Here is a 12,705-nt window from a genome sequence, read left to right as displayed (position 1 = left end):
AAATTAAATAATACAGGTTTTGGGGTAATTGATGTGCATTTAATTTAGAAGAAACTGTGTGAAGTCACCACACAGATTTATATAACAGTTAAATGCAGAAAAACACAAGAAAGTAAGTTTCTATGTGATCCCAACAGAGGTATCCTTTCCTTGATCATAAGAGAACCCAGAGAACCCAAGTATTTTTAGAAGCTAAAACTGTTTACAGAAGTGCAAAACACCAAAACACTTTAAGCAAAGCCTTTATTTTCAAGGAAAAAAGTATATTTTCTCATTTTCTGTTCTTGTCATAAATTTTAATTATTTCCAGTGGAACCAAAACCTCCTGAACCCCTTTCAGTGTCATCTAAAACCTGAAAAGACATAAAGGTAGTAAGCCATGTAGTTAATTTCAGATGCTCTTTCAGTTCTCTCCAGCTCCAAATTTGTAAGACTTTTATTCTTGCTATAGCATTGTTTCAGAAAGGAGATTACAGAAAATTAAATTTTTAAAGTTTCATAAATTAAAATATTGAGTAAGTTCCAAAAAAGCTAAGGGAACAGTAGAATTTCACAGACTATTTAAGTGGTTTATTATCCAAAGTAATGCTGTATAATAGCTATGGTAAACAATTTCAAGAAGTTCTAAGATTTAAATTTTGCCTAAAATAGGACTAGTCACATATTCTACCTCAGATGGTCCCCAACTTAGGATGGTTTGACTTATGATTTTTTGACTTTATGATGGTGCTAAAGTGATTTGCATTCGGTAAAAACTGTGTCCCAAATATTGAATTCTGACCTTTTCATGGACGAGTGATATACGGCGTGATATTCTCGTGATGCTGGGCAATGGCAGCAAGCTGCAGCCATCAGTCAGCCACGCCATCACAAGGGTGAACCACTGATAACACAACTGTTCTGTACTCATACAACCATGCTATTTTTCACTTTTAGCATGGTAGTCAATAAATTACATGAGATATTCAACACTTCCTTATAAAACACGCTTTGTGTTAGATGCTTTTGTCCAACTGTAGGTTAATGTAAGCATTCTGAGCATGTTTAAGTTAGGCTAGGCTAAGCTATGATGTTCGGTAGGTTAGACGTATTAAGTGCATTTTCAACTTAAGATATTTTCAACTTATGATGGATTTATTGGGATGTAGTCCCATTGTTAAGTCGAGGAAGATCTGTATCTAGTTACAAACTTTTATTTTTCCTTCACTGAAGGTGTTACATCATGTATTCCCTATTCAGCTTTTAGGATACTTACTTGAACTTCCTCTATTTCTGGGTAAAATATCCGTTCACAAATGAGCTGTGCAATTCGATCACCCTTTTTGACTTCAAAGGAAAAAACAAAACAATTTATTACTGATATTGATGCATTCTCTGTATCCTGCCTTGTACAGTACAATGAGAATTAGAGGAGTATGTGTTACTTAGACATACATAACTTGGAAAACTCACTGCACTTATGTGACTGCATATATTTGACATACCTTCGAACTTTTCTTTGCCAAAATTAAACAGTACAACACCAACATTTCCTCTATAATCTTCATCTATGACACCAGCTGGAAAAAAGAAAAAAAATATTAGCTTGGTTTATGGTATCGAAAGATTAAGCGTATATGATTACCTCAGAATCATTCCTAAGTAGCTCTGCGAGTTTTATCCTTACAACGAATATGTGAATCTTGCTCTGGTACTATGTAAAGCCTCCAAACTAAGAAATTACTAAAATGCAAATAAGAATTAAGAAAGTGGTCCTAATTTCCCAACCTGTCATCCTTACAAATGGTGACCACTACCTACTCTAAATTGGGAGTAGGCACTTAGCATCTCAAACAAGTCATCCTGAATTGCTCTCTCCAATCCTACTGTCTATCTGTGGCACACCTGCCCAAAAGACTAAGAGAAAATTATGATTTGGGTTTTAAAGGTTTCTCCTGGTAGCAACTTCCCACTAACATCCAGATTGAAATATGATTGAGTCATAAATAAAAGTGTCAAAAAGCCTAAAGATCTGCAGTAGAATAAGTCAATGTTAAGTAAGCAGCAGTCTAGCAAATATTAGAACATTCCATTTTTATAATGAAAATGGAGCTGAATCGTTCAGTTCACATTCTTCTTCTTTCAATTTAAGCTACCAGCCTTTCTCAGAGCATCATCTCTCAGAAGACATTAGCACATAAGCTCAATAATGAGTATACTTTTACACAGAACCATGTGTAATTAGTACCTGTTTGAGATTATAAACACAAAGGCAGCAAATCTTTGCAGGAGAGAAACTTGAGCCAGAGAAGTACATTTACCAGACTTGCTAGCATTTATCTTTGGGCCAAGAATCCAAAACATTTCCATAAACACAAGCACAGACAATATAGGTGCACCAGGCCTTCTCATTTCCTTTTTTAATATTGAGAAATAATTCACAATTCAACGGTTCTTAGCATATTCAAAGTTGTGCAAACACGACCACAATCAATTTTAGAACATTTTTATTACCGCATTTTTATTAGAACATTTTATTACCCTGCCTGTTAGCAGTCACTCTCCTACCCCCTTCATCCCCCTCAGTGCCTGTCTCCTTTAATACATGGTAATTCTTTCCCCCCAGTTTGTAAAATGCTGGATAGGATTCATGTGAATCTAATTAAACGTAGCTCCATGTCACATCTTACAGCTTCTCATTAACACCTCACTTCTTTAAAAAACAAAACAAAACTCTTAATAAAGAAGAAAAAAGAAAATAAAAAGAATCAGGAATTTAGCTCAATGGGTACTAATGCTGGTTGATCAGACTCGTAATTATTTGAAGGTCAACTGAAAAAAAATTTTTTTTCTTTTTTAGAACAAGGGTAAGCATCCCCTTTCAATTTTCTCATGTAGGGGAAAAAAAAGCAAAATTAAAAAAAGTTCCACCATGGGGAAAAATATTCAGAAAACCAACATTTTAGATTTTTCCAGTGGATTAGAGTAGTTTAAATGAACCCCTGTGGTTTATGCATGAATTACTAGGGGTAAGTGAAACTGAACTTAAGCACTTCTTAAAAGGTTCCTGATACAACACTTTTAAGAGTTTAAATTAAAGATAAACATATTTTTAACAGTGAGAAGGGTGAGTATAAAAGTGGCTGAAAGTGGTTCATATCATGTCTAGACTGAAGGAAACAGTATTCTTTTCTGGTTCTACAGCAATAAAACTTGAACCAATTCAAAAAATACTGAAGTCTGGCATCTTCCCCCACTGCCAGTTGATCATTAAATTAGTCCTTGATATTTATTGAAAGAATGGATATAAAAATGAGACCAGCTGTTTTCTATATTATCTAGATGTAGAAAATTTCAGCTGCAGGAACAGTTTAGATCAGAGTTAATGAAGGAACCCCTCAGTAGCAGGTCATTCCATGCCTCACATGCCGGAACAAATGACCACATGAGGCCTTGGTATCTCCATGTGGGAGTGCTGAAGTACAGGCTAGCACTCATTCACCTAGAATGCATTAGATGAAGGCAGTGTGGGCTGACTTCTGAACTCTTGTTTCATTACCCAAATAGTACAAATACATATGAAGTAAAGGCCAATAATGTTCCCCGACCCTCCCTCAGGTAGCCAAAGTTACAATAATACATTTTACACATTTTCTTTCACCTAAAATATTACTGATATCCTTGGGGAGTAATATATATAAAAGTCATTGTTTTAGATCCAAGATATGGAACTACAGCACCATTATTTCTATGTAACTATTCTCTTACGTAACATCAGATATTCAGGTCGTTTTCACATTTTCCCCATAATAATCAAGGCAGTCCTTTACATACGTTCTTGAGTATTAGTGTTTTTTATTCTCATCAAATAGTTTCAAAAAAGCACTTTCCTGGGTTGAAGGGTGTGCATATTTAAAATTTTAATGGATATCGCTAGATAACTTTGCAAAAAAGGTATAGCAATTCGAATTTCTATCAGTGACATTTAAGAATGCCCATTTCCAAACTCCCTGACAGTACCAGATAGTAGCAATCTTCTAAATTCTGGCCAACGTGGTGAGTAAAAACTGGTATCTCGTGGCTTTATTACATTTCCCTGATGACTAGTGAGGCTCGGCTTTTTTCCTCCTTACGTGCATCGCACATTTGCTCATCCTCTTGTACATTTTATGATCAGTTTTTTTTTTCTTATCTGTTTGGGTATTTAACTCTTTCTCATATGACTTGCAAGTATTTATTTGTTTACTTTATGGTATCTTCTACAATACAAAAACACTCCTTTTTGTAAAGGCCTTTGCTATGTATCTGTAAAGTAGTCCTATCACACTTAAATGTTTGGGTGTCTTGAATTCTGCAAAGCCAGATTATCTACCTAGATTTTATGCTTGGCACACAGAAGTTTGAAAAGTCCTTAACTAAAAGAAATGAAGTAATTTGAAGTCAATTAAAATGTATAACAAAAAAAAGGCCCTTCTTTTTTTTTAAGTATGAATGCCAATAGTATAAAAAAAATCTAATAGTTCTAAGTTCATTTATTACTCAAAGGCAAACTGACCTTCAAGAAAAACACAAGACTTATTCCTTTTCTACATAAGGGACATAAACATCAGGGATATTTCTCTTCATGAGAAAGCAGAAAGTATTTTGAAGTTATCACTGGAAAAATCATGCATTGGAACTGGCAGAGTGATTAACTGACTTCAGGCAAAAGTTTTACTGTGTCAAGATTTTGGCATGTCATTTGTTGGAAACCCTCTTTAGTGAAAACTATCCCCACCTACCAGATGTGAATTCTGAACGGAATCCTGCATACTCAACTTTTCCCTTTGACCCTTATTTACAGCCTGGGAATTCTAACAACATCCCTCTTCTGAAATAAAAACTGTGGCCAACTATGATAAACTTGTGCCTAAGAGACATTTCTAAGATACTATGCATCCAAGAACACACCACAATGTGATTGTGTGAATAATACCACACCAACCACCAGGCAAACTAACTTTCCACTGCTTTTACATGAAATTTTTTCAGAGGATTGTTTTAAACAGAGCAAAAATTAGTAACAAAGTCGGAAAAGGTTTCCATTTAAAAAAAAAAGGTCTGATAAGTCCCTAAGGGACAGGAAATATCAGATACATTATCATTCAATCTTCCCATCATTCAGGGACAAGCACACTAATTTTCATTGTTAGATAAGGAAACTGAGGCTCAGAAAAATTAAGTAATAACTAGCTTGTTAGTGACAAAGCTGGGGCCCAAATCCCATTGTTATTCCAAAGCCCATGTTCCTTTCACAACCCTTTGAAATTTATTTAAAAATATATACAATCTTTTACATCCTTAAGTTACAGGCCTAAGTGACCATACTGACCTTGTAAAAGTAGTTTTGAAAGTCAAGCATAACTGAACCCAGGCAATCCTCAGCCCCTGAGGTCTGTCCGTCTCAGTCAAACTCTGCTCCTCTTCAGTCCCTAAGACCTACTTTTAGGCTCCCGATTTGCCCCACAGCACCATCTAGTGACGCCATGGGGAGACAGCCCAGGGACAGGCCTTAGCCACATGTTAACCCCTGAAGTGCAGGTAACAGTGAGCTAATTCAGGGCAGGGCTCCGCTGGTGGAGGGAAGGGGCAGGGTGATTCACAGTATTTAACTGCAGTGGAAAGAACAAGGGGACTGGAATAATATGGATGGATTCCAGTTTTTAACGTATCAACTTGGGCTCTTTTTTTTTAAATAAATTTTTGCATTTATTTATTTTTGGCTGTGCTGGGTCATCGGTGGTGCGTGCAGGCTTTTCTCTAGCTGCAGTGGGGGTTACTCTTCATTGCGGTGTGTGGACTTCTCATTGTGGTGGCTTCTCTTGTTGCAGAGCATGGGCCCTAGAGAGCATGGGCTTCAGTAGTTGTGGCATGTGGGCTCAGCAGTTGTGGCGCACGGGCTTAGTTGCTCTGCGGCATCTTCCCGGACCAGGGCTCGAACCCCTATCCCCTGCATTGGCAGGCGGATTCTTAACCACTGTGCCACCAGGGAAGTCCCAATTTGGGCTCATTTCTGAGCCAGTTTCCTGGTCTGTTAAAAAGTAGCTTTGTAGGGCTTCCCTGGTGGCGCAGTGGTTGAGAGTCCACCTGCCGATGCAGGGGACACGGGTTCGTGCCCCGGTCCGGGAAGATCCCACATGCCGCAGAGTGGCTAGGCCCATGAGCCATGGCCACTGAGCCTGCGCGTCTGGAGCCTGTGCTCCGCAAGGGGAGAGGCCACAACAGTGAGAGGCCCGCGTAACGCAAAAAAAAAATAATAAAAGTAGCTTTGTAAAAACGGCAAGAGGTGGAGAATTTAGCATACCCATTTATCCGAGGGCCAGGATGTCTTGTTAGAGAAGCACTCACTACAGTTGCTTAAATAATGATATAAAAGCTTTTCCTTTCCTTATAATAACAAACTTCCTTCTATGAATAGAGTCATTTTTGGACTAAATGCAGATTATCACTAAACCAAGGCAAAATCCTATCTGTCAGATAGTGTCTAGCTTATTAGGAAAATAACATGCATTTCACATAATGGTCATTAAAAAATTAGACATTCTCAAATAGCATTTAAAACTATATCATAGTTGTAACTTCAGAGATAGAAATTTCTAAAAGGCAAGACACAACAACAATCATTTTCTTTTCTTGATAAAAATAAAATTTGTCATTTGATTACTGCCTCTTAAGCAAAGACAAAGTAAACACTTGCAAATATTTACAGAATAAAAATGTAAATATATTACCTCCTACATCTATGAAGTGTTTTGCAGCCAAGCCAGAACGTGGAGCTACAAAACAAAAGAGGAGAAATTGACTGTCTTAAGAGGGAAGGGCAATACTGAATATAACTGACACAATTTAAGCATGTCACTCTCATCTCCTATAACATCCGTATCTTAATCTTAACCTTAGCAGATGGCTCTGAATTAAAAATGTATTTATCATATTGTATTACCAAAGTAGAAAAGAACAGTTTAGAAAATGTTGACAAGGTTTAATTCAAAACCAAGTTAAACCACTCCAGCATGCCTTTAGGCAACTGAGGATCTACGGTGGTGAAGCTGTGGACTGCTGGAATGAACTGGGAGGTGAACAAGTGGGGAAAACTGTAGACAACTCTGTCCAGACGTCTGGTCACAAAGGGAGGATGGTAGCTGGCAGGGACATGGGGCAGAGGAAGAGGACTTTTATTTTAAGGTAGGAAATCAGAGCATGTTGCAGTATGGGAACAGACATACATGGGAACATGCAGGATGGGAACATCATACTGGAAAGAAGGCAGAGAGAGAGAGGCATAAACGCAACCACAGAGTAGCAGAGCTTAGCCTAGAACTTGGAACTCCTACTCATAATTCAGATGCCAAAAGACATGTTTGTATGAAACAAATGAACCAGAGTAAGAAGCTAAGTTTATACCTTATTCTTGCTGACTTGAGCATCAGGCCTACCATTAATTACCCTAACTTCTAGTATTTTATTCCAGAATAACCTGTATCAGGCACTTTGTCAATAAATGCTACACCTTCCTGCCTTCACTGTTATTTCACCCCATCTCCTAACTGCCCCCCCAAAATACACTAAAAATGCAGTCAGTGCTGGCAAAAAGAGATGAAGAGAGCGCTCATCTCATTTTTCTTTTAAAGGCTGAAGTATTAGCAGTTCTCTGACTCGTGGCTAACAAGACTCCCCCAGGGATCACAGTTCCATTTGCTCCTGTATGTTTACTCTGAACTTAGTCAGCAAGTAATTATGCTCTTCAAAAGAAGTTTTAAACTCTTTCTATAGTGACAACTGACTCGGGGCAGAAAAGTCAAACCTGTTGACTTGACCTGCATTTTGTCCTCTCTCCTCCCACTGTGAGGCATTTCCCTCTAGTGCACTGAAGCGCATCCCTTACCTAGCACACCCCATGAGAGGATACCCAAAGGGGGAAAGGCTAAGGGGCCTGATGTTTTCAGGGGTTAGAAACTTTACTCTCATAAGATGCCATGTGCCATTATCCTGAACCTGCCTCTTTCTTCTTATAAAACAAACACCACCTTCACAAAGAAATCTGACTTCATATGCAATCTGATCCTTGAAGGGGGAGTTGGTATAAGACTGGAAAAAGCACCAGTTAAAAATCACCTATACTTTCAGTTTTTCTCAGTGAGTAGTTGTGAAAACAACCTCCAGGGCCAATGTGAGTGTCCTAAAAGCTTAAGTAAGGAACTGAAAGAAAAAAAAAAAAAAAGCAAAGCGATAGAGGCAAAAGTAGATACGTAAAGGAAAGTTTTCAAATGACTGCAGTTGCCATCACAGGTGGCATGTCTTTATTTTAGGACACAGGCCGAGCAATATCCCTTCCCTCATTTATACCCCATATGAAACTAAGATAAAAGAACATATCACAAAGGAAGAGCCTGACAAAGTTACCTGTGTCTCAAATCACTTACCTACTCTCCCATAGCACCCAGAAGGAAGAGCTATCTGAATGTCTGTTTTCACAAGGGCTTTCTCCATAGGTGGTACTGTGTAATCATAGGCACTAGGAAAATAATGAAAGATAACTGGTGTTTAGATATAGTAATTCTCTGTGCATTTTTTGGTGAAAGAGGTGACATGTAAATGTATTCTCCCCTGAACAAAATTTTGTTGGCAAATTGAGGTAATTATTTAGCAGGAGGGGGCTGAATGGCAGACTTTAAAAGGTATATGCTTCACTAACATGGTATGAAAAGGGGAAAATAAAGAACCAAGAAAGAAGGGTAGATAATAGCAAATAATAGCTAACATTTATTAAGCCCTTACTGTGTGCCAGGCACAGTTCTAATTGCTTTGTATAACTCATTTTATTCTCACAACAATCCTCTAATCGTTAGGGAAAACATGTAGAAGGAAAGGAGAAAATAGATGGCCAACATAAATGGTGGGGTGGGGGGGCGTTGGTTCAGCTGTGTTGCATCTGTTCTCGTCTTGGTAGTTTACCAAGCTTACCAAGCGGTGGCCATGAACTTCACTGGCTGAGGGGGAGAGCTGACCACTGTGAACAGGCCCTGGAGATGAACACTACTGAGGAACTGATTCTCTAAGGTCCACCCACCAAATACTGCTACTTTGTTATTACTGTAGCCCTCTCCTTGATAGAAATTTAAGAGATTTTACAATAAGCAGAACTGGAAGTTACTTTTGAGCCCTTAATTAAAACTGGTAAAGTGGTGCTATATTTTTACTTCTTTCACTGGAATTTCCTCTCTTGAAATAGTTAAAACTCTAATTTATCGAAGAGATATTTCCATGTCTATTTCAGTATACAGAAAGTCACCTGTGTTAGGAGGATGCTTACAAAGTATCTTAAATCGAAGTCTCTCCTAAGACTCACAACAGCGCCCAGATATGGTGTAGTCAATGTATATCACTCTACTTTTATTCATGAAAATAAAGGACTACAGCTTTCAGCCACAACAGTCTATACCTCACTTTTCTTTTTCCTTCTTTTCTCCCACTATCATCACATACTCCTTTCTTCCCTTCTGTGGTACTTATGACTTAGACCAGTGGTTCTCACATTAGAATTATCTGGGATGCTTTAAAATAAATCCTAAGGCTTGGGATTTAGTCACGTAATCAACACCCCCTCCTCCCCAATATCACTTTTGACCTACCTTAATGGTTCTAAGAACTGGGGACAGTAGTCAAGTGGAAAAAAAAAAAGCACTGAATTCAGGGTCAAAAATTCTATCATATTCAAGCCCTTGGGCAATTAATTCATCTCTTCACAAACTCCCACATCTGTAAAAAGTACCACTCATCTACTTCAGGATTGTTGTTGAGTATTAAATACAATAGCACATGTGGCAGTTTTTAGTACAGGTAAAAAGTGCTGTACAAGAGAGAAGATGGTAGTATTACCAACATCCCTGCTTTTCATAGTTGGACCCTTTTGGAAATTTCCAGTCCTTGGAGTGAACCTAAATATGGACATATAGAGAAATGTTACTAACCCTTAAAGGTAGAAGCAACTTTCATTAATCTTTCTTAGCTACCTTATTACCTAAGAACCTAGGCTCCTACCGTGGCTTTTCTTTCTACTGAGCACAGCATCATTCTCAGGCCACTCCTTGAAGGCCAAAGTGGGCCTTCTTCATCTCTACTTTCCACTTAGAAAGGGCGCAATAAATGTTGCAAAATAAATAACACCTGGGCGGACATTCACTGGTATTTACCACTCCACACTCTGCCCAAATCCGTATTTAATTTATGCTAAAGAGGAAAGCTAAAATTTTCAACATTAAAAAAAGGCAGAAACCCTATATAATGCAAAAAGCGTTTGTTTCTGTACTTTTAAGCGGCTGTTTCAAGCTTTGGCAGCAGCGGGCTGGAATGTAAGCTAAGCTGAGAGCGCTATACCTCAGGAACTGGGACTTCTCCGCGAGAGATAAGGATGACGGGACAGAAGGCGGCCCTCTCAGCCTCTTCGCCCGGGCCGGCCTTCCTCGTGTACGCGGGCGGACAGAGTGCCCACTCACCTGTATAGGTCATAGCCCGCGGCGCGCTCGGACCCCTTGGTCGGAGCGGTGGCGTGCTCCGAAAGCCGGACAAAGCGGAGCCGCATGCCGCCCTCCTCCTTAGGCCGGGCCCGTTTGCTGGGGGAGATGATTTGCGCCTCTTGAGAGCAGGGCATGGCAGGGCAGAACGTGAGCACAAAGGACCAGGCGGAACAAGAGACAGCAGGGTGAGCACAGCGCGCCAGTTCTAAACTTCCCGCCAACAACTCCCCGCCCCGCCCTCCCTACCCCCCCCGGACGAGCCCACGGTTCTGGCTGAGAGGGGAGATGGGTCTCAAATTTGGGGCTGGAAATCCTCCTCGGAAAAGATCTGGGAACAGAAAGTACTAAGCCTTTTCAAGCTTTCCAAACTCAACGCATGGATCCAAAGTTAGTGGCAGCTTCTCTGGCCTTGCCCTCACCCCAAAATAGAAAACCACTTCGCTTCCCCATGAGGGGACGCGAATGAACTCGCTCCCGCGCCGCTGGGGCTGCGGTCCCTCCCACTCCCCCCCCCAACGCCCAAAGCCCAAGGGCTTCCTCGGGCCCTGCCTGTTGGCCCGCCCCATCTGCGGCCAGGGGACGGGCGCGGGGTCAGCCGGCCGGCACCCAGCCTCTCCACGCCGTGTCCTTCCAGCCTGGGCCCCGACATTACTGGCGCTGCGGCAACCTCGGCTCAGACTGCGGGCGCTGGTCAGCGGCCGGAGCGCCGGGAGCTACACGTCTCCCCTGCGGGGTGGGATCGAGGGACGAACCTGGCCAGGAGGGCCCTGCGGCCTCCGTTCTCGGTCTGGCCTGGCGCGCGCCGTTAAACACAGAGCGGAGCAAAGACGGAAGGAAATGGTAGCCGAGCACTGGGCGAGGGCAGAGGTAAGTCATTTGCCCGAGTTTGGGCGCAGGTTGGTGCCGCTACTGCAGGCGCGCGCCAAGTCTGCACCGAAAGACGCGTCCCAGTCAAATGACCTCGGAAGCAGTAACCGCCGCCGTTTGACGAGGGGCGCACGGAGGCGGCGCATCAACAGTCCTCGGGCGGGGGTAGGCCCGGGTCCTCCCGGAAAGCTGTGCACTCGGCGTCCTGAATTTCGCTGCTGCCTCCGGCTGCCTCCGCCTCCCTCTGTCGACTCTCACCTTTCATCTGGCGCTGGTTTTCCGAGGTCCGGGCCCAGCGCTCTGTCGATTTACCTGGGACGGTGCAGCCCGCGGCCATGACTCGCTGGCTTCTAATCTCAGGGGCCCCAAAAGCGACGCAACCGCATCACGATGCCCGTGACGGTCACCGCTCAGTGCTGCGCCCTAGGCGGTGGGCAAGGCAGCGAGTTCGATTTCCCTCCAACACTGAAGAGTACAAGCTGGAGTGTTGTGGAGTGTTGTTTATTCTCAAAGGGGGCGGGGGACACAGTCTTGAGGATAAACCACAGGGACATCTCGGTTGAAATCCTAGCACTCTTTCGGATGACCCCACAAGAGCAGAGAGGAAGACCCCTGTAACTGATTCGAACAAAGGTTCCGGGCCACACTGGTATAATTTACAGTGGGGATGAGTAAATAACTTTTCAGATAATTATAAATTGATTTTTCTAGGATACGAGTATCTCCACATACCTCTGGAACTGACGCTAAAATCTCAAAACTAAATTGTAATGCATTTTGTCAACAGAAATGCAAACTATAGGGCAGTTTTAGGAAAATGACCAATAAAAATATTAGGGAATTGTTGGGGAAGTTTTCAGACTTCCTGGCTGTGCCTTTCCTTACAGACCCCACCTTTTCGGTCTCCTTTACTGGCTCTTCCTCTTAAATGCTGGAATTCCTCTGGGCGAGGAATGCTCTATTTACACTTTTCACCCATGGCTTTAAATATCTGTACTCTGAGGACTCCCCAAATTTATACCTATAGCAAGGTGATCTGGGCCCTCCTCTTCAACCTTCTTTAGAGCCTTCTGGCTCACCCCTGTTGCTCCTGGCCACAGCGGCATTCTAACAGTTTCTAGACCCACCAGCCTTTCCTGCCTGGGAGTCTATACACATCCTTCCTTGATTTATGCTCCATGTGTTTCAAGTCTCGCTCATCTCGGAAAGACCTTCCCTGACAAACAACTGAAGTAGCTGCCCTTTGTTTCCCTCACCACCATTTTCTAGCACACAATCAGTTTTTTTCTGTTCACACCACTTG

The 12,705-nt window shown here is 41.7% G+C and overlaps 1 protein-coding gene across 1 annotated transcript; it reads right to left on the bottom strand.

Annotated features, from left to right (window-relative positions):
• Window positions 1-224: 224 nt before the first annotated feature.
• On the bottom strand, window positions 225-11,744 carry DUT (deoxyuridine triphosphatase). The gene is made up of 7 exons (XM_065872088.1): window positions 11,661-11,744; window positions 10,515-10,653; window positions 8,442-8,533; window positions 6,750-6,794; window positions 1,485-1,559; window positions 1,256-1,326; window positions 225-353 (listed from the first exon to the last, which is right to left on the bottom strand). Exons 1-7 carry the CDS (start codon window positions 11,737-11,739, stop codon window positions 297-299), a joined length of 558 nt encoding a protein of 185 aa, XP_065728160.1. The 5' UTR covers window positions 11,740-11,744; the 3' UTR covers window positions 225-296.
• Window positions 11,745-12,705: the final 961 nt, after the last annotated feature.

This window comes from Phocoena phocoena, chromosome 2 (assembly GCF_963924675.1).
Source record: "Phocoena phocoena chromosome 2, mPhoPho1.1, whole genome shotgun sequence".
NCBI lineage: Eukaryota > Metazoa > Chordata > Mammalia > Artiodactyla > Phocoenidae > Phocoena > Phocoena phocoena.
Note: the sequence above shows the minus strand (reverse complement) of the source record. Positions and strands in the feature narration are given on the sequence as shown.

Coding starts and splice junctions, on each gene's coding strand:
- DUT (XM_065872088.1), bottom strand. CDS start 11,739: ATGGCCGCGGGCTGCACCGTCCCAGGTAAATCGACAGAGCGCTGGGCC. Junction 1,560..6,749: donor ACACTTCATAGATGTAGGAG/GTAATATATTTA, acceptor TCTTTTTTCCAG/CTGGTGTCATAGATGAAGAT. Junction 1,327..1,484: donor TGGCAAAGAAAAGTTCGAAG/GTATGTCAAATA, acceptor TTTCCTTTGAAG/TCAAAAAGGGTGATCGAATT.